The 22,010-nt window shown below is 30.0% G+C and overlaps 1 protein-coding gene across 4 annotated transcripts in view; it reads right to left on the bottom strand.

Annotated features, from left to right (window-relative positions):
* Positions 1-1,272: 1,272 nt before the first annotated feature.
* LOC144853575 (S phase cyclin A-associated protein in the endoplasmic reticulum-like) overlaps positions 1,273-22,010 on the bottom strand; it is a 90,852-nt gene continuing 70,114 nt past the window's right edge. For all 4 annotated transcript variants that reach the window (XM_078711284.1, XM_078711287.1, XM_078711286.1 and 1 more), the window contains one exon: positions 1,273-3,720. In XM_078711284.1, the coding sequence (XP_078567410.1) occupies positions 3,617-3,720 (104 nt within the window). In that variant the 3' untranslated portion in view covers positions 1,273-3,616. The remainder of the gene's footprint in view (positions 3,721-22,010) is intronic.

The following is a 22,010-nucleotide window of genomic DNA, read 5'->3' as shown; positions in this document are numbered from 1 at the left end:
ATATTATTTATTTGTTTTAAATAAAATATCATAAATTCACGTTTATGCTATGTTTTTTAAAATGTTAAAGATATTGTCTCCCTAATCTTTTTTTTCAATTTTTTTCATTGAATATGCCATTTTAATATTTTAAATTAAATGTTTCTTTTGTCTTTTTATAAGTGAAATAATTATAATTATTTTTACAGAAGTGGATAACTGTATTAAAACTGCAAAAGGTTTATTTAAAGTCTGATTTTATTTCTCTTCATTTTCATGTTTTTGGGGGACCATACATCTTTAAAATGTTGATTGTTTGAATTATATAATTTGTTATTAATGTATGAGTGGAATTCCAGATTAATTTTGTTTATGTATACCGTATTTTATTACATAACATTAACAGCGACTTTTGAAAGGCCACTTCCGAAGGCCTTCATAACCGCTTTTATTTCGGAAAAAAACCGAATTAAACTTTAAGACAATGTAAAATTTTAACATTTATGCTTTAAAATGTCTAAATTCTGTTAGGCCTATTGTTAATTAATTGTACTATACTTGTAATTTTCCTCTTTATGAAACTACAATCATGTAAATGTTTATTACATAATGTTTTAAACATTCTATATCAGTTATGGCGGTTCTGTAAAAGAAAATATTGATTTTTTTTTCAACAACACGAAACTAATTACAACGAAGAAAGAAAAGGGATAAAGCTAATCTTACCTAGTCCTGTACTAATCCATAGTTAATCACACGTTATTACAAATCCTAATTAATAATTTGATGAAGAAATGATAAATTATTATTAATATAACGAACGTAATATACAAGCCTATGTTTTATGGCTTGCAAAAAGAAATAATAATAATAATAACTAAATATTTTCAATAACCATTATAGTTTTATAAATAGTATATCCAATTAGAAATGTGTATGTGGACTCATAAATGATTATATTCATTAGTGTAAACTTAAGTCTAAACAAACAAAAACTTTGGTATAACAATAGATAAAAATATTAATAAATACATTACAATTATACAGCATAAAATCCATTAACTAAATATACAATTTGTCACAAATTTGGTTTAAAAAATGCATTTTCAGATATTTAATTATCTGGAAATAAATGCCTTTGGAAATTAATTAAACTAAAGTTCTGCTACATTTAGATGTATACAGTATGTAATGTACAGTACACATTATTGTATACAGTAATAATGCACACAGAATTCACTATGTGTACCACCATTCCCCCACCCCCTTACCCCCATTAAAAAAAAACCTACATTTGTTTGTATATTGTATACCATAATGCATATATACAGCATAGTATGTGGTATACTATAAGATCTGTATACAGTAGACTACAGCTAATACAGGGGACATATTTTCATGAAACGTGGGGAAGTACCGTATATGTTTTAACACTACGGCCAACCCCTATTAAGGGGACACTTTGTTGAATCCTGGAGTTACCCCTTAATAGGGGTTTTACTGTTTTTTACTCAAACATAGTGCATAGTAAACATATATATATATATAATACATTACACAGCTTATACAATACTATACCTTCCGTATAATATAAACATTGTATGTTATTGTTAATACAGTACACTCCTATTCAGGGGACACCCCTATTTTTAAAGGACAATTTTTTGGTCCTGAATGTGTCCCCTTAATGGGGGTTCCAATCATATACCAATCAGAATACAATACATAGTACATTTTCAATGACAAAATAAATATTAAGCTCTGTCTACACTATCAAACTTTGTGACAAAAACAAATCTGATGTTCCTATATATGGGCATATCATATTTGGGTACATCACACTTTTTAAAAAAACTAGTTTGACAGTGTAAACAGAGCTTTAGTTTATAATAAACCCAGAGCGTTATACGCCATACAAAGTCATGTTGTTTGTATGTATAATGTTGATTAGCCTCGTAATAACCGCTCAAAAGGATAACTCACTAATACATTGCAAAAACGCCAGTACGGACATAAAGTATTAACTCATATTTTACAATGGATAGATTTCCTTTTTAAAAGTTTAAATCTAAATCTTGCGTACATACAAATATTGCTGTATTCTTTTTAATAAAAAAAAAAGTGTAATCCGCTCGGGAAGTGTTCATGTTTCCACGGATTTTACGAGGACATTGGCTTTGGCGTAAATTAAAGACGCAGAAACAACAGGATTTCAGAGTTTTGTTTTATAAATCTTGAAGACAAACTGCAGTTGTTTTAGTAATGCTCTAATAATCTGCTGCTCAAACCGTTAAACCATTACAAAAGATGTTATTAGAATAATAGAGGGCGACACACTCAAGATCGACGGCAACTAGTACAGTATACTGAACATCAACATTATCTGTTACATTTTTATTTGTTAACTCTATGTCTTAAATTAGAACATATTTCTTTTTAGACCAGTCACAGGTGAATCAGTATATATATATATATATATACAATTATTTCAAGGTATCTCGGTTGTTAATGAAGCTAGGACTTTGAAAAGTTAAAAAACAAACATATTTTGACATTAGAACAATGAATTGATTATTCTGTTTATGTTAGCTGCTTAATAGCAATTTAAAAAAGGGTGATTTGAGCGTTTTGTACCAACAATGTTTGATTAATGGAGGGTGAAGGTTTGGCTTGATGAGGCACCTTTTAATTGAATTAAACCTTTGCCTGGGGTTGTTGATGTGACATCAATAGTTGTCATCCTCAATGTCACGCCCTAGTGTTCTTACAGGAGGTTGAATTCTACAGGTGCCTCTGATTACTGTATGTATGTTAAATACAACCACTATTTAACATTCTATAATAATATAGATGTAAGATGATAATAATGTAGAACCTCTATTAAGGGGACACCTCCAGGACCAAAACAAAGTGTATCTTAATAGGGGTGTCCATTGAATAGGGGTTGGCTGTAGTGTTAAAGCATATATTGCTCATCTTTCAATTACCAATACCAGTATCCTCTTGATAGGGATGTCCCCTTAATAAGAGTGTCCCTTGAACAGGGGTGACCATAAATAGGGGTGTCCCCTGAATGAGGGTGTCAAAAAAAAAGGAGTTTTATTGTAAGTATCTTTTTACTAAAGCCTTGGAAAAGGTATACAAATTCGGTAGATTTGTATGAGTTTAAAAAAAAAATTAAAAAATATTTAAGTAGCAAAATTGGAGAAAAAACTTTTAAATGCAGCTTTTAAAAATTGCATATTTATTTTTTTTGTCATAAAATTGACTTTTAGCTTATATTTCAGCAGAGCATCCTAGCAAGACTATTTTGTTTGGCACACTTGTTGGTTGCTAATTTTTAACACTGAGCACAACTTTCAACAGTTTAGTTTCTTTCATATCAGAGCGCATTACTGTTACAACATAATGTTTGTCTCCATAGTAACATCACCAAGTACGACCAATAGAAACATCAATTTCCATAAAAACAATACTACTGTCAAAGTTTTTTTTTGTTATCAATAACTTTCCTCAAAAGTTATATTGTTTTTATTACCATGGTAACACATCACAATGAAACTTTCAGCCACTGTCATAGAAACAGCATTTTCTATAGCAACATGTTTTGTTACATTTGAAATGACGTCAACAGTTGTCATGAGGTTCCTTTGAAAAATGAAATTGCTTCTTGCCAGTTCTTTTCTGGAAATCTTGATTCTAGAGACATTCTTGTTGAACCATCTTTCTCCTTTTCTTTTTCTATAAAAAAAATGAATTAAATGAAACAATATATTCATAAAAGATTACAAATTAAATAAATTGACACGGTAATTATTATGTTTGCATTCTTAAGTCATGGGTTCAAATCTCAAAGTCTACACTATCAAACTAGTTTGACAAAAAAAGTATGATGTGCCCAAATATGGTAGTGACATCCCCAAATATGGTAGTGATATGACATCATCATGTCCATATATGGGTACATCACATTTTTTTGTCACATAAAGTTTGAGAGTGTAGACAGAGCTTAAGCTTCACACCAATGCTTAGTTTACACATGGAGAAATAAGTTATTTATTTCTCCATGGTTTACAAAACATGAAATAAGTTTGTAAATTTCAATTAGCATTTAAATTTTCTCTTAAAAGTGTTGAAGAAATAAAAGATACTATATTGATTTTTAGAATATAATATTCAAGACTGAAACAAGAGAAACCCAATACGGTATATTCTCAATTATATTTCTTGTTTTTTTTAAAGTTCAGTTACATTAAAAATCCTTAAAACATTATTAACAAACAATAAATAAATAAATAGATAAAAATTTGAACATACAATACATAATTGTTCTTACAATAAGTTTCAATAGATGACGATTGTGAAAAATGGGGGTTTTAAAATATTAAAAAGCTACAGGGAATATTAATAAATGTATTGATTATTACATATGACAGTGGTTAAATAGATGTAGTGCCTAATGGGTTAGCCAAGAAGCATGGTTCGCTCATAAATTATTCATTAATAAAAGTAAATATTTGTGTTGCTGACAAGTGATTGTTGCTGAAACAAATGTTGTTACAGTTGAGTAAACATTAGTAACTTATTTAATAATTAAACAAATTAATTACAAAGTAAACATTGGTATCCATTAGCTGCCTTAAAAATTATTTCAGTTTAAACAAATAATTCCAAAGTTTATAAGGGACACAAAATTACTCTGTTTATAATAAAAATAACTAAAAATCAAATAACTAAAATAAAAAACAAAATAAATGAATATTTAGATTTTAAAAAAGCAATTAATAATTCATTATTAATTATTAAACTAAATTTGTTACAATAAATTAACTTGTCATAAGCAATATTTCATATACATATTCTTGGTATTTGAACATGCAGATATGAATGTAATAAATACACTATTTTTTTTATGGCGTTTTTCTTTTTTTAAACACATTTCACAAATTTAGTAAATAATATTCTAAAACAGTAATTTGCATATTCAATTGATTAAAATATACCATTAGTATTAGTATAATATGTCTATTCTCTCAAGAGGGAATATCTTCAAATAATTGTTTAAATCTGGCTATTGAGACCTGAAGGATATAAATGTTACTAAAGGGAGTCGTTTATTTGCTTCTAAATATTGCAAAAGCCGCAGAGATATTGTAAGTTGTTGTCGTTATCTTACGCTGCTTGTGATAAGTCCGCCAGATCACCTATTTCAGCTGGCGAATAGTAAATGTTAATTAAGCGTATGATGACGTCAATAGACGAGAGACCGCCAAAAACAAACGCGGCAACTAATGGCACACATTGATCCACAATACTCGTGCTGAACTACATCACGACCTCTTAATCTATAATTACACGTGCCGGGACCGTATTGACTGGTCCCGAATCAATAACGACATATCTATATATACGCGTGCATTTACAGAGGGAATGCTCACGATGATTAATTGATGGAAATCATAGTCAGTGGCCGGATATAAAAAGTCAATCACTGTGTATGGAAGAGCTGTATCTCAGTAGCTTTTTAGATGAGTTTGAAGCCTGTAGCCTAAAGTGAAATGAGTCGATCTTGACATATCACATTTATTTGGCTCTCGCCACATCAAACACACGTTTAAGTGGTTTTGACATTTCCCCAAAGCTAAGCAAGCTCGCAGAGTTTAAAATCTTCTGTTCGTTAGAAGACAAACAAAATATTGCCTCAAAATTATTCTTCCGGTTACTAGTTTGTGGAAATATTGAGAAGCAATTTTGAATACAGATTTTCAAAGATATTTATAAATAGCAAAATAATTGATACAATAATATTTCATATCAGGATTTGAGAATAATTCTTTTGATTATAACTATGATGATATTGATAACGACGTCAACAATTATTTGACACAATCGCATTAAAGTGTTTTTTTTTTGCACAAAATGTCAGTTGTCTGGTTTCATTCCCTCTATATCGACTTAAATATCAAAACGAGAGGTCATTAAAGGTTAAACTGATAAATTACCCATAAGCCATCACACTTTCAGTACTCGAAGCATTGAAAGAATTTTCTTTCCTTTGTTATTCTAACGAGAATGTCAACATATAATTTTCTTTCTGTACTAAACAAGTCTCCGGAGAGTATTTGTTTTTATAATTAAATTATTTCAGTACAATAATTTGGTAAATCGAATCAATTTTATATGTTTTAATATTACTTTGAAATAGGTCATATCGAAACCTTTATGTTTTATCGCTGAAATTCATCAAGAAATGTTGTTGAAATTTTTCTTTTCATTACCACTGTTTACATAATGTTGCATATTCAATACCATTCTACACGTCTCACAAAAATTGTTTGATTTTTAATGCTTTACGTTTTTTTTTATTGTCAGTTTTGAAAATAATTTAAAAATAATTCTAATTTCTCTTAAGCTCTGTCTATCAAACTTTATGTGACAAAAAAATGTAATATTTGCAGACACAGGATTAACTGATTCTAGGTTATTGAACAATGAAAATGATTTGAAATGATTGACCTAAATATAGCATTTAAAAAGTTATAAATATAATTGTAAGGATCTTTATAAATCTGAAAAAGGGTAAAACGTACGGATGAGCCTTTTGTGGACACAGGTTTAACGATGCATTCAAATTTGTAACAAAATCAAATTTGTGTTCCAAATTCTAATTGTTGTCGAAAAATAACAATGATTTTTTGACCTAGATATATCATAAAAATATATAAATGTAAAAGATTTTGTTGAGCAAGTAAAAAATAACACAAAGCTTTAACATGTAGTAGACAATTGTCTTGTAAACAATGAAGACAATCAGATGAATAAATCACAGTTCATCTGACAAATTTGTATACCATACAAGGACATAAATCAACGGATACAATCGCAACCAGTAAAAGATATTATTATCCCCAAATTCTGAATTATCTTTGTTACACTATGATTTACACTTCGAAGTCGTACATTGTCAATTCTTAGGTAGTCTTCTTTACAAATAAAGCTCACATATTAAGTCTATATACAGCTCCTATCATCAAAGAAATGTTAAAGTAGCATTCTCAAACAATACAAACTGAACCAGTATATATCATACACAAGTGTAATCTCACGCTCGAGTGTAATCTCCTCCTATTAAGGGTGTTTCACACCTGTTACCGCACGGTTTCAATCCGGCGCCGGCAAATCAAATATTAATGTTTTTTCTGCGCATATCAATTGGCGCATAACCATGTGAAAACGAAACATTGATGTTCGACTTGATTTTCCTGCGCCGGACTAAAACCATGCTGGAACAGGTGTGAAAGACCCTTTAATTAGGTTAAATAAACATGCCATCTATTTTTTTGTTAAATTTCTTACCATGAGAGAAAATTCTCGGTTATATACAGTAATATTATTACTCTCTTTGTTACACTATCTACATACAGGTTCAGTCTAGGACTAAAGTTAGTCCTCTTTCAAGAACACCGTTTTAGGATAGTCCTGGACTAAATCTTAACTTTAGGCCAGAACTAAAGTTAGTCTTCGTTTAAGAACACAGAATTATTGCTCGCTTTGTTTACACTTATAGTTTCTACTTGTAGATTATAACACTCTTAAAACCAAAGAAAAGGTGGCAATCGAAAAATGATGAAAAGCAGATGCAGTACTGTACTTGTCTGGTTCCTGGAAACCTGTTGCAGGTACAGAGCAACACTGCATAAATCAAAGAGGACCACTGAAATATCGGAACATAGTTTTAGCTGTACACTCTCTAAATAAAGTTAGAATAAATTCATTCTTTTTTATTTTTCAGTATCCATAGAAAGAGAAACAATGTAAAAAACCTGTTAGAAATATTAATGTATTTTCTGAAAAAGCTATCTGTGAACCTCACCGTAGCTTTTCAAACAAACGATACGCAACATTTCCTTTAACTCTATTTTCTTAATTACACATGTTCCTTGGCATTACATTTTTCAGTAATTTCTTGATAAATGTTTCACACTGTGAAAAGATTGCAGAAGATATCGTCATATCTAGACATCAGTAAATCAATGGCAATGTGAACGTCATGTGAATATCAACTTCTTACTTACCCTTACAATGATGATTAATTACTTTATAGCAGCAACAATGTTTATAATAACTCAATTACATGATGGTGCTTAGTATCTCTGTTGACTAAAGTAACATGTTCATTGTAAATTCATCTTTCATTAAATTAAATACCATATGTCTCTGTATTATCTTTTGATATTACTGTAGTGTGTGGAACTTGAAAATTAGTTTGGTTTTATACTTTTATTTTAATCTAACTGAACAGGCATAGAATAAATTCTATATTACTTGAAAGAAATGAACTAATGCTATTTTATCATTTTTCTGATTTCACTACTCATTCTTTATCATTTTCTTGATTTCTCTATTCATCCTTTATCATTTTCCTGATTTCTCTATTCATCCTTTATAATTTTCCTGATTTCTCAATTTATCCATTATAATTTTCCTGATTTCTCTATTTATCCTTCATAATTTTTCTGATTTGTCTATTTATCCTTCATCATTTTCCTGATTTCTCTATTCATCCTTTATAATTTTCCTGATTTCTCAATTTATCCTTTATAATTTTCCTGATTTCTCTATTTATCCTTCATAATTTTTCTGATTTGTCTATTTATCCTTCATCATTTTTATGATTTCTCTATTTATCCTTCATCATTTTCCTGATTTCTTCATGCTTTTTCTGATTTCTCTATTTATCCTTTATTTATTCAGATGTCACTCTGTTATTCTTTGACAATGACAAAATGGACAAATGTCTGCATTATCCATCACATCAACCCTTTCCTTCATTTGTCTCTCAATGTTTCATTTGTTTCCTTTGCTCCGCTCATCTATACATCACCTACTCATCTAACCACCCATTAAGAACCCATTTATCTCTTTCTAATCTATCTACCATCTAATCTAACATCCATCTCTCTTCTATTTATCATTTTAAAAAGACAATCAATCTTATTAAACAAATCTTGCATTTAATCCTAATCTGTCTGTCAGACATTGATGCCACCCAAATTTACATTAGCCTTCATCATGCATCTATCATTCAACCACCTCCCGTATCAATCCATTAGTCCCATACTTCATCTGCCATTCATTTTATAGTAGTTAGCTTTTACCATACCAAGTTTGAGGAGAAGAGAGATATTCTTATTACTTAAAACAAATAATATGATAACACATTGTTCAGGTAGAGTGAGATTTCCTTACACAACACAAGGCGAATTTTACTAGTATCCAGTAGTCTTTCCCTTAAGTTCAGAACTTTGACATAGCAGGTGGTTTAGTCTAGGTACTAGACCATAATTTGGCTTAATATTCATGTATTGTATACCTATCTATACTTGGGATGAAATCAAGTTATGGACAAAAATGAAACACTAACTGGTGATCCTAATAAAAGGAATACTAACAAGTTTGTTGTATAAATCATGAAGGAATGAATCCAAATGATTCTTGATCATTCACCAGTATTTGGCAAGTAACTTTTTTGCAAAAAATAGTGCATAACATTTTAAAAATAAAAATATATAAATTTGTTGTTTATTCTTTATGAATATTTTGTATGTGCTTTTGACTATTGCAAACATTATTTTTGACCAGTCTGTATAATTTACAAGGATGGGTTACAGAGGTATGAAAGGGAGCGAACAGCTTTCCCTCATTTTCCCCTTTTACAAAAAGGCCCTTCCACTTCTAACTAATATTTCAATTTAAATATCTACATGATATCTATAGTACTAAGAAATATTTCACAAAATTTAATTGTGCTTTGAAAATATATAAAAACCATCATTTATACATAGAATTATGTCCAAATATAACAATGAAAAGCATCTAATTTAAATCATTTTACTCTTTGTACCTCATTACCCTATTCCACTGCTAAACCCTCCTTAAATTCTTAGTTTTAAGAGCAGTTGTAATATCTACGATCAATTTCTGTTTTATTATTATAAGTTTGTGTCTGGCGTAAGATAATTATACCGTAGCAAGATTTAACAAGCTAAGATCTTTACAGAGATAATTCCTAGCTCCTATTCTAAGTAGAGTGATGATATAAACTTAAACGCTCTTGCTTTTATTGATGTTTAGTTCTTGTAATAATTAAGTCTTACTAGATGGTACGCGAGCGAACACATGGTAAAGTACACGTTTTTATATGTCAATGATTCGGTCAGTATTTAAATGTTTTGTTTGTAAGTTTTTTTTAATGAATTTGAAAAAAAATAAATACATTATCAAGTACAGTTATTTATGATTAAATATTAATACTTGTACAATGATATTTTGTAAACTTTGACTTGAGGTTGTTAACTTTGACCTGAGGTTGTCCTGTTGGACAATGGCAGAAAAGACGTTTGGAGCATTATGAATTTGTCATATCCGAAACCATGACTCAAACATGTATGTTATCGGACATTGCCACTCCCATCAACAGATAATATCAATTTTGATTTTTATAATAAAATATTTCACTTTTAATGAACTAAAATGTGTCATGTTACTGCAAATATTTGATCCACCGTGTAAAACCTTCAAACAATACAAATTATAAGAGATAATGAGATATAAATCATTAATCTCATACTATCATTTTTATTAGGAATATCATTTTCTTTTTTATAATACGTTGATCATTGTCAGATATATATCAATACCAGTCATTTCTTGAAATCATATGCCAAAAGAAGTCTAATAAAAAGGTGAAATCCAGTTTAGATCACTACACATAAATCCGCCAACATAAAGATTGTTTGCCTGTTTTCACGAAACGAGATGTAGTCACGAGCCGTTTTATTTTACGGCCGTGTAGCGATGCATTTACCTTTGGGATTCATTTTATAGAGATATCTTTTGTTGCTTGGTTTGGCTTTCATATGCGTTGTATTGTTTATTGCTGCTGTGGTTTGAGGTAAATGTTATGGGAAATCATAATTATTAAAAATGTTTTGTCATATTATTTGTGAAATGTGTTGAAACCTATATTAAGCTCTTTCTACACTATCAAACTAGTTTGACAAAAAAAGTGTGATGTGCCCAAATATGGTAGTAATATGCTTAAAAATGATAGTGATATGACATCATCATGTCCATATATGGACATATCACATTTTTTTTCACATAAAGTTTGACAGTGAATTTCAGAATACTGGCTCCTAAGTCCTATTTCATGATAATAAAAAAAGAATAATTATGTATTTATTTTACAGTGGAAAAGAGACAATTGCTAATGGCAACAAAATGTCCTTCTGTTTGAACCAATAAATACTAACAAAAATGTTAAAAAATACAAATGAATTAAATTATTTTCCACAGATATTTTCTACAATATGTATGGGCGTGTTAAGAATATATAGTAGATATTTTCCATATAATAATAATAATGTTATAAGATAACGTCTTGCCAAATTGCTATCGTTCTGTCTAAACATAGAATTCAAAATCAACATAGTAATCGCCATTATCACGACGGACTAATATTTGAAAATGACCGATAACACAACCTGAATGTCAGTCTCCTCGTTGACTCTACATCCTACTACATTTCCAAACAAACCTGACCGTCTGTGCATACAATCGTAATTGTCAAGTTTGATCGGTGTCCTAACACCGAGTAATATTAACAAGTTGGAAGGTGATTTGACGTCATGTAAACAAACAGACTTGAACCACAACAATCGCTATCAGGAGTATCATCCCACTGAAAAACTAGACCATCAATCTTACAAGATATGATCAAGTCAGACCAACAAATGACCCGTTAACATAAGAATCAATCTTCTACGGACTCTTACAATCTGGCAAAATCACTGTTTGTGACTGATGTTATCATAAATAGTGCTACATCAATGTTTATTGTACATCATGTGAATGGGAGCTAGTGCTACATCAATGTTTATTGTACATCATGTGAATGGGAGCTAGTGCTACATCAATGTTTGATGTTCATCATTTAAATGGGAGCTAGTGCTACATCAATGTTTATTGTATATCATGTGAATGGGAGCTAGTGCTACATCAATGTTTATTGTATATCATGTGAATAGGAGCTAGTGCTACATCAATGTTTATTGTACGTCATGTGAATGGGAGCTAGTGTTACATCAATGCTACCTGTATATCATGTGAATGGGAGCTAGTGCTATCAATGCTACCTTGTACAGTACATCATGTGAATGGGACATAAAAAAAAGTGGACATGATGATTAATACATGTTTTATTGAATGATAATTTTAGGATTTTAAGTTTTCAGTTACTTTTCCATTATTATTATTTCATAATATTTCATCCATTTTTAAAAAATAGACAAAATGTAGTTATATAAAAATATAATCTAATTCCAATAGTAATTTAAATTTCAATAATCCAATATTTAATTTGAAAATCAAATTCTTGATTTTCTCATAATGAATAATTATAAAACAATAAAACAACAATCTGTATAGAAAAATGAATAAACCACAAGTTAATAGTCTATTTTATTGTTATCTGTTTTTGATTCATAAAACATTAATACAAATATAAAATTAATTAAAATAATACTTTACTATTCAATTCATTTATCATTCATTTTATTTATGAATTATGAAGACACAAAAAAATTTTTATTTTTATTGCAGATATTTTTCTAGAGTAACAGAAATAGAATTGGAAGTAAAAGTTTAGAATTTTAAGAAACAAAATCTGAGCCTAGAATGATATAAACAAGACGACTTTGAATATAAACAGTTTGGCCTGTCACACCTGCCTGATAGAATGGTAAAATAAACTAGGTCTGTGAAGCGGAATTGTATGAAGGAAGAGACCGCTACACCCATAATAAACACAAATGCACTTATATATCCGACCTACTTTCACGTGGTGGTTATAAAACACCTATGAATAGTACAGAGGAACCCAATTTAAAAACTCAAGGGTTACTGCATTGTGGATTTTAAGTTGAGAGAGGGTAGGAAGGTGTGAATAAGCAGCGAATGAAGTACTTATTTTTACCTTAAATTCATGTCTTAAGCTCTGTCTACACTATCAAACTTTGTGACAAAAAAATGTGATGTGCCTATGGACATGATGATGTAATATCACTACCATATTTGAGCATATCTCTACGATATTTCGGCACATCACACATTTTTTGTCGAACTAGTTTGATAGTGTAGACAGAGCTTTATCTTTTGCATTATAATTTTCCAAACTGGGGCCCCTTGACTCCTCCCCTGTTAATAATCACAATAATGTATATGACTTCAACCTATACCTCTGTGGTATGAAGCCGAGTACCTACTAATTACACCATTCCTTGATTGAGAATCGTATCACTATCACGCTTGAATACCAGTTGAGCACGCCTGAAACCTATCCTAGTATTGTGTAGATAGAGTAACATTTTTTATGATAATTCTCGTATTAAATTTGTAACAATAACCAGTTTTAATTAAAATTCAAAACTCATATAAGTTTTTATTTTACTAACTGTATTAAAACGAAATTTCTACTGTTCAGATAATATTAATATTAGGCCTGTAATGTGATGGGTAGTAGTACACATCCAATATAACATACAGGGAATGAGAATTCATCCTCTAATAAATTAGCATATTGCTTAATTAAGGTTAAAAGATGAAACAAACAGATCCTCAAATGTGCCTGTGATGTTTACACAAACAAATTTTGAAAACATTTCATTTTGTCTTTAAAACAGACAATAAAACAAAAAATCTGTACATCTATTTAGTGTGCATGCACATATAGAGGGCACCATATCTTTCATATTCACTGTACTCAAAAAATCTTATATATCTCACATTTAAACAGTGGAAACACAAAAAGATGATCCTTCAGTTGTTAAAGGAAAAACAGAATAGCAGAAGAAAAAGATTCAATGGAAAGAAAGATAATGATTTTACCAACAAAAAGACTTAGATTTGCACAAAGCACTTTAATTATTAAACATAGAGTACTAGATTACCTGTACATAATTAAAATGTACCATCTGATTTTCTCATTTTGGATTTACTGCTTCTTGAAAATGAATTTGAAAATCTTCTCTCTAAAATGATGATTATGAACTCTTATTTTTGGTTTTGCAATTTGTATTATGTGTGTTTATTCATATATGCACTCTAATTATGTTACATAAAACAAATAAATGTTAATATTCGTGCAATGGAACAAATATTTTCATTCAGTGCACTATACGGAAAGCAATATTTTTACATTATGTAAATAATTGTACCATTGCACTCATAAACATTAATTATTTGTACTATACTACATTTAGGTTGGTACTTCTGGGTAAATCTTTTCTATTCATGCAATGGAACAAATATTTTCCTTCAGTGCACTATACGGAAAGCAATATTTTTACATTATGTAAATAATTGTACCATTGCACTCATAAACATTAATTATTTGTACTATACTACATTCATTCATTCTGGGTTTCCTTTATTATTGGAGGGATGTTTATGAAAGGTGTCTGTAGGTAGAAATCTGTGGTATTAGTAGCTCTGGAGTTTAACATTGAAGCTTGCAGGTTTGAGTCCCACAAGAGACATTCTTTCATACAATAAATAAAGTAATATATTTTAAATTGAATATATAATTTCAGTGTATTTATATCTCATTCTATCCTAACATGTGTACATCTATTTTGTATTCAAAGATACTTAAGAACGTACTTTACAGTATCTCCATTACCCCAAGTAATAGGTTAAACGTTATCATGTGTACGAAGCATTTCATCTTATAACCAGTTAAAAGCCTGACCACTTGACAGGCTGGTTTTTATGGGCCATCTTCTTGTGTCGTTTAAGTGCAGATTAGATTGTACACAGCCATATGCTGACTTTCTACTGCGGACTAACTCTAGGTAAACAATGTAAACACAACTAATATGTAGTTGTTTAGTAATGTACGGCGTACTTGAGCTGGCTACTTTCTACCTCTTCAGTTTAGACAACATGGATGAATGGCAGAGATATGAAAGTCAATGCTTTGGAAGATGATGATGATAGGATAACTGGTTTTCTACATGATGTATGTTTATAATATAGCGATCCATTATCAACAACATTTGCTAAAAATTACAGTAAGACAAATCAAAGGATAACCCTTTAAGCTAGAAAGATTCTTGCTCTTCAAAATGTCTTTAAACAATATAAAACATGGCACATAGGAAGAGTAGGGGATTAACAAGGTGTACTGATCCATCTTAGCCCCTGTCATTTATAGTGTAGGCCTAATCCAAATTTCTTAATTGAGGATAAAAAAACACCAAATAAATAATACAGCCATTAATATACCAGTTATTTGATTAAGCATTTCAATTTTCTGCTGTTTACATAAAGAACACTAAATAGGAACTGGTTTCTGCTGTTATTTAACAAAAATTCACCTTAAAAAAGAGGAACACATTGAATAGTAAATTGCTGTTTTTATGTAAGAGGTAAAGGCGAGTCCTGTATTTATTCTGTGCATAGGGGATGAGCTGTTAGGAGCTCATTTTACTAAGCCTCTGCATTATCTGGTAGGGTGGCCAGTTCCTTTCCACGCCACCTTATCCTTCCTAATATTTTTCATTCAGTACTCATTTACAGCTGAGTGGACAGCTTGGAGTGTTCTTTTTTTATCAGGAATTGAACCAGAGTATTTCTGTGTTATGCCAAGTGTCCTTACCACTCTACCTCAACTCCTTTATGTAATAAACAATTTATAATCCATTGGAATCACCAAAATTATGGATTAAACATATTTCCACATTCTAGAAGTTGATTGAACTTAAGAAATTAACTTTTAAGGTTTTTATTTATTTATTCCAATATAGGTATCACTGCTTTACATTAATACATTAAATATAATAGAAATAAAAGCATAAATGTATATAAAATAAATACATTTATTATGAGCATACTTGCAATCAAATCAAAACTCAAGGTCTATACACCAATTTATTATCAATATTGATATTTTCATCGATATAGTCATAATTCAGGATTTTTAGAATTTCATATAAATGCATTTTAGAATTGGAAATATTAGAAAATTACATTTTTAGGTAGGTAAGTGCTTTGTTCAAAATGGATTGAATGTGTAAAATTAGGGATAACTTCAGTTTATTAATTCAGTAGACGAAAGGAAGAAAATAAATGAATATAACATGTAATAGCAATGACCTATATTACATTTAAAAACATAATATGGTCTGTGCATTCTTGCCGACATTTATAAGTAAAAACCGCTAGCGTCTTTATTGTATAACCCTTCCTTGTAATTATTACCCAATAAAAATTGTTGCAACTCCATGGACAAACAGAGCAGTAAAAAAAAATCTCACATATTCAAATTTAAATATTTCTTCTTACGCAATTAAATCATTTAAAAAGAAAATCATTTGTTATGTAATAAAGTTTACTGTTTGTATTGGTATGAATAAATTAAATGAAAGTAAACTTACATTAAAACACAAAATATTGCAATAAATTAATGTTGAATTGTGCATGCTTTTGGAGGCACAATCCCTATTAAATACAGTAGACCGGACACCCATTCATGAAATTAACAAGGGGAATATATGCTTATCTTTACAGCAAACCCCATTTGGGGGGCATCTATTGCTGGTAAACTTTAAACTCTGTCTACACTATCAAACTTTATGTGACAAAAAAATGTGATGTGCCCACATATGGACATGATGTCATATCACTACCATATTTGGGTATATTACTGCCATATTTAGGCACATCTCACTTTTGTTGTGAACCTAGTTTGATAATGTAGACAGAGCTTTAGGACATAACACACACAGACTTTTATTGAATGTGTTTTTTAGGCCTGGGATTTCTCAGTACTCAACCCACGTTCCACCACCCCAGCATGAACTGTTCAGTAATATTGGGTAATTACAATTGACAAGGGTTAAGTTTGTTTAATTGCTAATTAAATGATACACAAGTGGGTTATCCTGAACGCCCTTAGGACGTTTACAATTATTTTTGTTCCTTTGCATTATCAATATGTTCCTTATGATGACCTAATAAAGGTCGAAATGTCAGATCTTCATTTTCTTTATTTGGATTTGTATTATTTTTACTAAACAAGAATCAATTTGATTAAACAAAATAATAATAATATTTAACAATAATAATAATATTAATAATAGATAGAATAATAGAATAATAAAAAAACCTATTTATATGTTTAAATTCTTTGTTATGGTTTTTTTTTGTCGATGGCCCATAAAATTAGCTCATGCTGCCTACTAATATCCTAAAATTTTGTGAAATAAATAATGAATACATTTTAAAAAGGAATTATTTCTATAATTTCTTCACTAAAGAAAAAAATGTCAATATAATTTATATATTTGTTTGAACTGAAATGAAAATACTGTAAAATAAACAACTTTATTGTACTAAAATAAGAACATTATCTAAAGAGGTGGCATGTTTCAAGCAAAGGAATAAAAATAAAATGATTATACTATGTATCCACAATATTATAAAGGTGAATCCTTAATTGTTTGTATTATATTAAATTGAAATCTTTTCTTACAAGATAATTAAGGCTTATTCTTGTATACATATTATTAATTTTGTTTTAGTAATTATCAGAGAATAATATTTAATAAGTAAACACAATATGAAATTAGCTGCTAAATATGTTCAGTGGGGACCCTCTGGTTTTCCCATAGGTCATTATGATATAAACAAAATTAATTACATGACAAAGTATTGTCACATTAAGTATTATATTAATTAAATAATAAAGTGATAAATTGTTTGTTTATACCAAAGTACTTTCTTAAGGTGAATACGTTATTGTCAAAGGTTAATATCTTTATCTTAATTACTTAATCAGGAAGATGTTAAAAATGAGGACCGGCCAAAAAAAGAACAAAAAAAAGACAAATGATTGTAAACAAGGCCATATACTGTACATGGCTGCAGTCGCGTGCTCAAATTTGAGTTAGTGTTTACCAACTGACAAACCAACCGACCAACGATCGACATAGTGAGCTGCAGAGTCGCGTTTCATGTGACTAAAAAAATTCTTTTAAACTGCAACCAAGCCAATAAGTGATTGGGGTTCTAGATTTTTCCATGTCTATTTCTTTCTTCTTATTTCTTGAAACAATTTAGTTTATCGGTAACATTTTAAAACCATGCAATATCAAAATGAGACTGCACTTAATGTTAGACATTGGCCGGTGTTAGAAAACAATATAAATCATTAAGACTATTGCAGGAGTAGGCCTACCCATAAACCTGAAGACCTTTCTAAAATTCAAAATCAATACTGAACTTACTAACTTGAAACAATCTAGCAATAAGCATACGCAGCAAGTGCTTCCCCACTGTAAAATTCATTAAGCAGAAAACAATGCCAAAAGCTACTTGTTTCTCTAGTGGGTTTTTGAATCTATCAAAGTGCTTTAAAAGGCCTTTTGTACTGGACAGGTTGCAACATCTTAAAGTCAACAAGGCCTAGCATGTGTCTAATTATTATACTGACATCTCACAAATAATAACCATTAATTTTTAACACTGTTCATGAGTCTGTGTACCTATTCATAGCAACTCTAACTAAACTACTTACATCATACTTTTATCTTCTTTCCTAAGTACTAAATCATTTCTAATTTATTTCTCAAGTATTTGAGTAGTTTTGGTCGGTGGTCGTCGATATACAAAGTAATTTTATCAGCCATTGTCGCTGAAAAGTTAATGACGTATACATTTTGAACAATGAACTGATGGGAACTTTACTTTAAAAAAACTGTTTATCTACTTTAAAAAATAAACTTCTTTTTTTAACATTTGCTAATTCAAACGGAAGTGTTGTCTAGTTTTTTTCTAGATTAACTTCTGCTTTTTTTTTATTGAACATGCTTTTAAATTTTAGTGATATCGTCATTAAATATTCTTTAATTAGTTTTGCAGTTACAGAATATAATATATCCTTTGTTATTCAGTCATACAATTATAAATAAAAAAATATTTACAAGCATTCAACAAATTTGTTAAAACAGTTAAAACATTTGCCATTTTTTTTTAAACAGCACATTGCATTTTTTCTAGAGCCCTTTCTTCCTTGGTGGTTTTATTTATGCCTTGTTATTACTTTTCACTATATTTTATCAATAAATATTAAATAAATTTGTATTATGTGCCCAACTAAGGAGGTGCTGTATTGGTATCTGGTCAGTTTGCCGACTCCCAGTTTGCTGGATTCCAATTTGCCGACTGGCAATGTAAATAGGTATATCACATAGCCTAGTCGGCATACGAAAAATCCACACTGCCGACAATAATAATAATAATAAAACTATGAAAAATCATAGTTTAATCAATGGTTTCTATTGCCTAAGATACTTTAGTTATGGAATGTCTTTTTCATATGCAAAAAACAAAAAAATCACGAGCCTAGCTAAGCCAGCGATCGCGCTAGGTAGGCCTAGCTAGCTAAGCTATGCAGCCCAGCGAATATTACTCCATGATTACACTGTCTGAATCATATTCTTGGACATCAACTCCCATCCTCTATAGCTACCTTGGTAGGTCATTCACCCTATCATTTACCTCATTACCATTATATCCTTCTTCATTAATTCCAAAGTATTTTAGGAAGTTTTTGTTTACATTATTACATGACGAGGTTGATTGATAGATTTTAAGGTTGTGTCATTTAGTTTTTCAGTTAAATGATCAGCTTTTTTTTGGCATGGGGCCTGTCTGATGCACTATAAGTATAAGGCTCAATATTGGTCTAAAGTGTTAAGCAGATATTAGTAAAGCAAATAAAGCAAAAAGAAAAGGCCATACAGTAGCAAAGACAGTAATTTTAAAGCAGTCTAAAATCCCTGCTGCTGGAAATACCTAATTAAACCAGGGATTAAAACCATAGTTAAAATACATTTTCCCTTTTTCACTTCAGATGCTGCCCATAATAGGAGTGTTCTCTGTAAAGTAACTATACTTTAACCAGGCTGATTTAATAATATAAAATAATGTAAAAGTATAAAAACAGAGTAGAGCTATTAAGAAGATCACACCTTTGTGTTTTTGGTGTTCCTGAATTAGTGTTAAAACATGTATTTCTTGGCAAAACGTCCCCTGAATAAGTAACCTATACTATAAACCTATACAAAATACAGTAGTTATCAAAAATGGTAGATTTAAAACTGGATTAATTTGTGGTAATAATATATGTGGGTGGGTGATTAGATGAGGTGAATCAAGTGACAGGGAGGCTGGTGGTGGTTATGCCATGTCGCTTTCGACATATTGGTCTTGGCAATGCCTGGTAGGCAGGAAGGATCGTCGCCAGGAAAGGTGGAGCCAAAAGGCCAGTGATTAAAGCAAAACCTAATTACCCATGTAAATGAACTCTATGTAAAGGTAAAAAAAGGTCACCAAAATATTAATTAATTTTCTTATTTCTCTTATCCCAGAAAATATTAATGTTTTATTTACTTTAAAGAAGATTTATTGTCCCCAAAAGCATGAAAAATGAAGATTAATTAAATCGATACTTTGAATAGGTTATTTTGTAGTTTTAATAAAGTAAAAAATTGGGAAAAAATAATGTTTTCACTTATAAAATAACATAATAAATGGTTAAATTCAACCAAAAATCCATTGGCTGGCAGCCAATTTGACAATTTTTTGCTTAAAATCACATTTTTTTTAGGTAAATACATTTTTTTTAGATCCAATTTTTGGTCAAAGTGGATAACTATATGTGACAATAAAATGGCATATTCAGCACAAAAAAAAAGTGAACAATTATTTTCAGGGGGGCAAAAAATGATCTTATAAAAAATATTGTGGTAAACTTTCTTAATTGTTAATAATGATAGTAACACATTTCACTCAATCCACCAAACTAACTTTGTAAAATATCACCTACAACAATTCTGTAAAGAATGTCAAATTTGATTAACTTTAAATAAGCAATCTACATTTTGAAATAGTCAAAATACCGAATTAAATAATATAATGATCCACAGAGTTTAACTTAATAAAATGATAACATGATAAAATTAATGATAATCAAACATAATGACATTCCAATACAAAGGTCAAATGGGTCGGGGGTACAGACTACTCGGATGATTACTCTTCAAGTTTAGAGGGCGACTGTAAAGATGTGACCGATATAATGTTGTACACCAGACATGCACCTATGCTGTGTAAACATACACAGGCTAAATCTAGGACTATCATCTGATCTAGGCTAAACACCGGTCAAAGCTGTACTTACAGGAGAATAACGCTTGGTTCCCTTGAGGTTGATTGCATGCTGAGCAGGCCTGGCCCAGGTGTACCTTGCAGAGCTTAGCTCAGGTGTTCAGGACTCGGGGAAAATTGTTATGGTATTTTCTGTTATGGTGAAAAGCCTGGACTACACATTAGTTTAACAAATACTTTACTTTTGGTTATAAACGAAATACATTTCGAGTTTATTCCTAATCAGAGTCATGTAAACAATTGTATGAACAAGACATTGTAACATTAATTTCTTCAAAAATGCAAATCATTTTGTCAAAAAGGTTCTTAAAAGTCGAAACACATTTCAAATACTCTTTTGAAAAAAAGAGTTTTCTTTGATTATAAACTTCCTGTATATTTGTACGTGTTGGACTTTCTTAATTGGGTTTCACTACATTGAGACATAAAAGATATGAAATAAAAAAATAAAAGAAATCTAATTCAAATGAATCTAAAGTGCTTATGTAGGAATTACTCCATCATCACTTCATCATCATCTAAAAACAATTACTACCGTTTAAACCCAGGAAATTATTGAAAATATAACATTAGGTTCATCTTTAAAGATATACTGTCCCTTGAACAAATAATTGTTTTTAGTGTTTTTTGTTGAATATTCTAATTTAATAATTATTAACTTCAATCCAAAACAAAAATTGAAAACAAAATTATTTACGTGAAAAACTGTAATGTAAAAGCAAAAAAAATAGTCAAATTGA

This window comes from Antedon bifida, chromosome 10, assembly GCF_963402885.1.
Source record: "Antedon bifida chromosome 10, ecAntBifi1.1, whole genome shotgun sequence".
Lineage (NCBI taxonomy): Eukaryota > Metazoa > Echinodermata > Crinoidea > Comatulida > Antedonidae > Antedon > Antedon bifida.
This window is presented reverse-complemented; position numbering and strand designations above follow the sequence as displayed.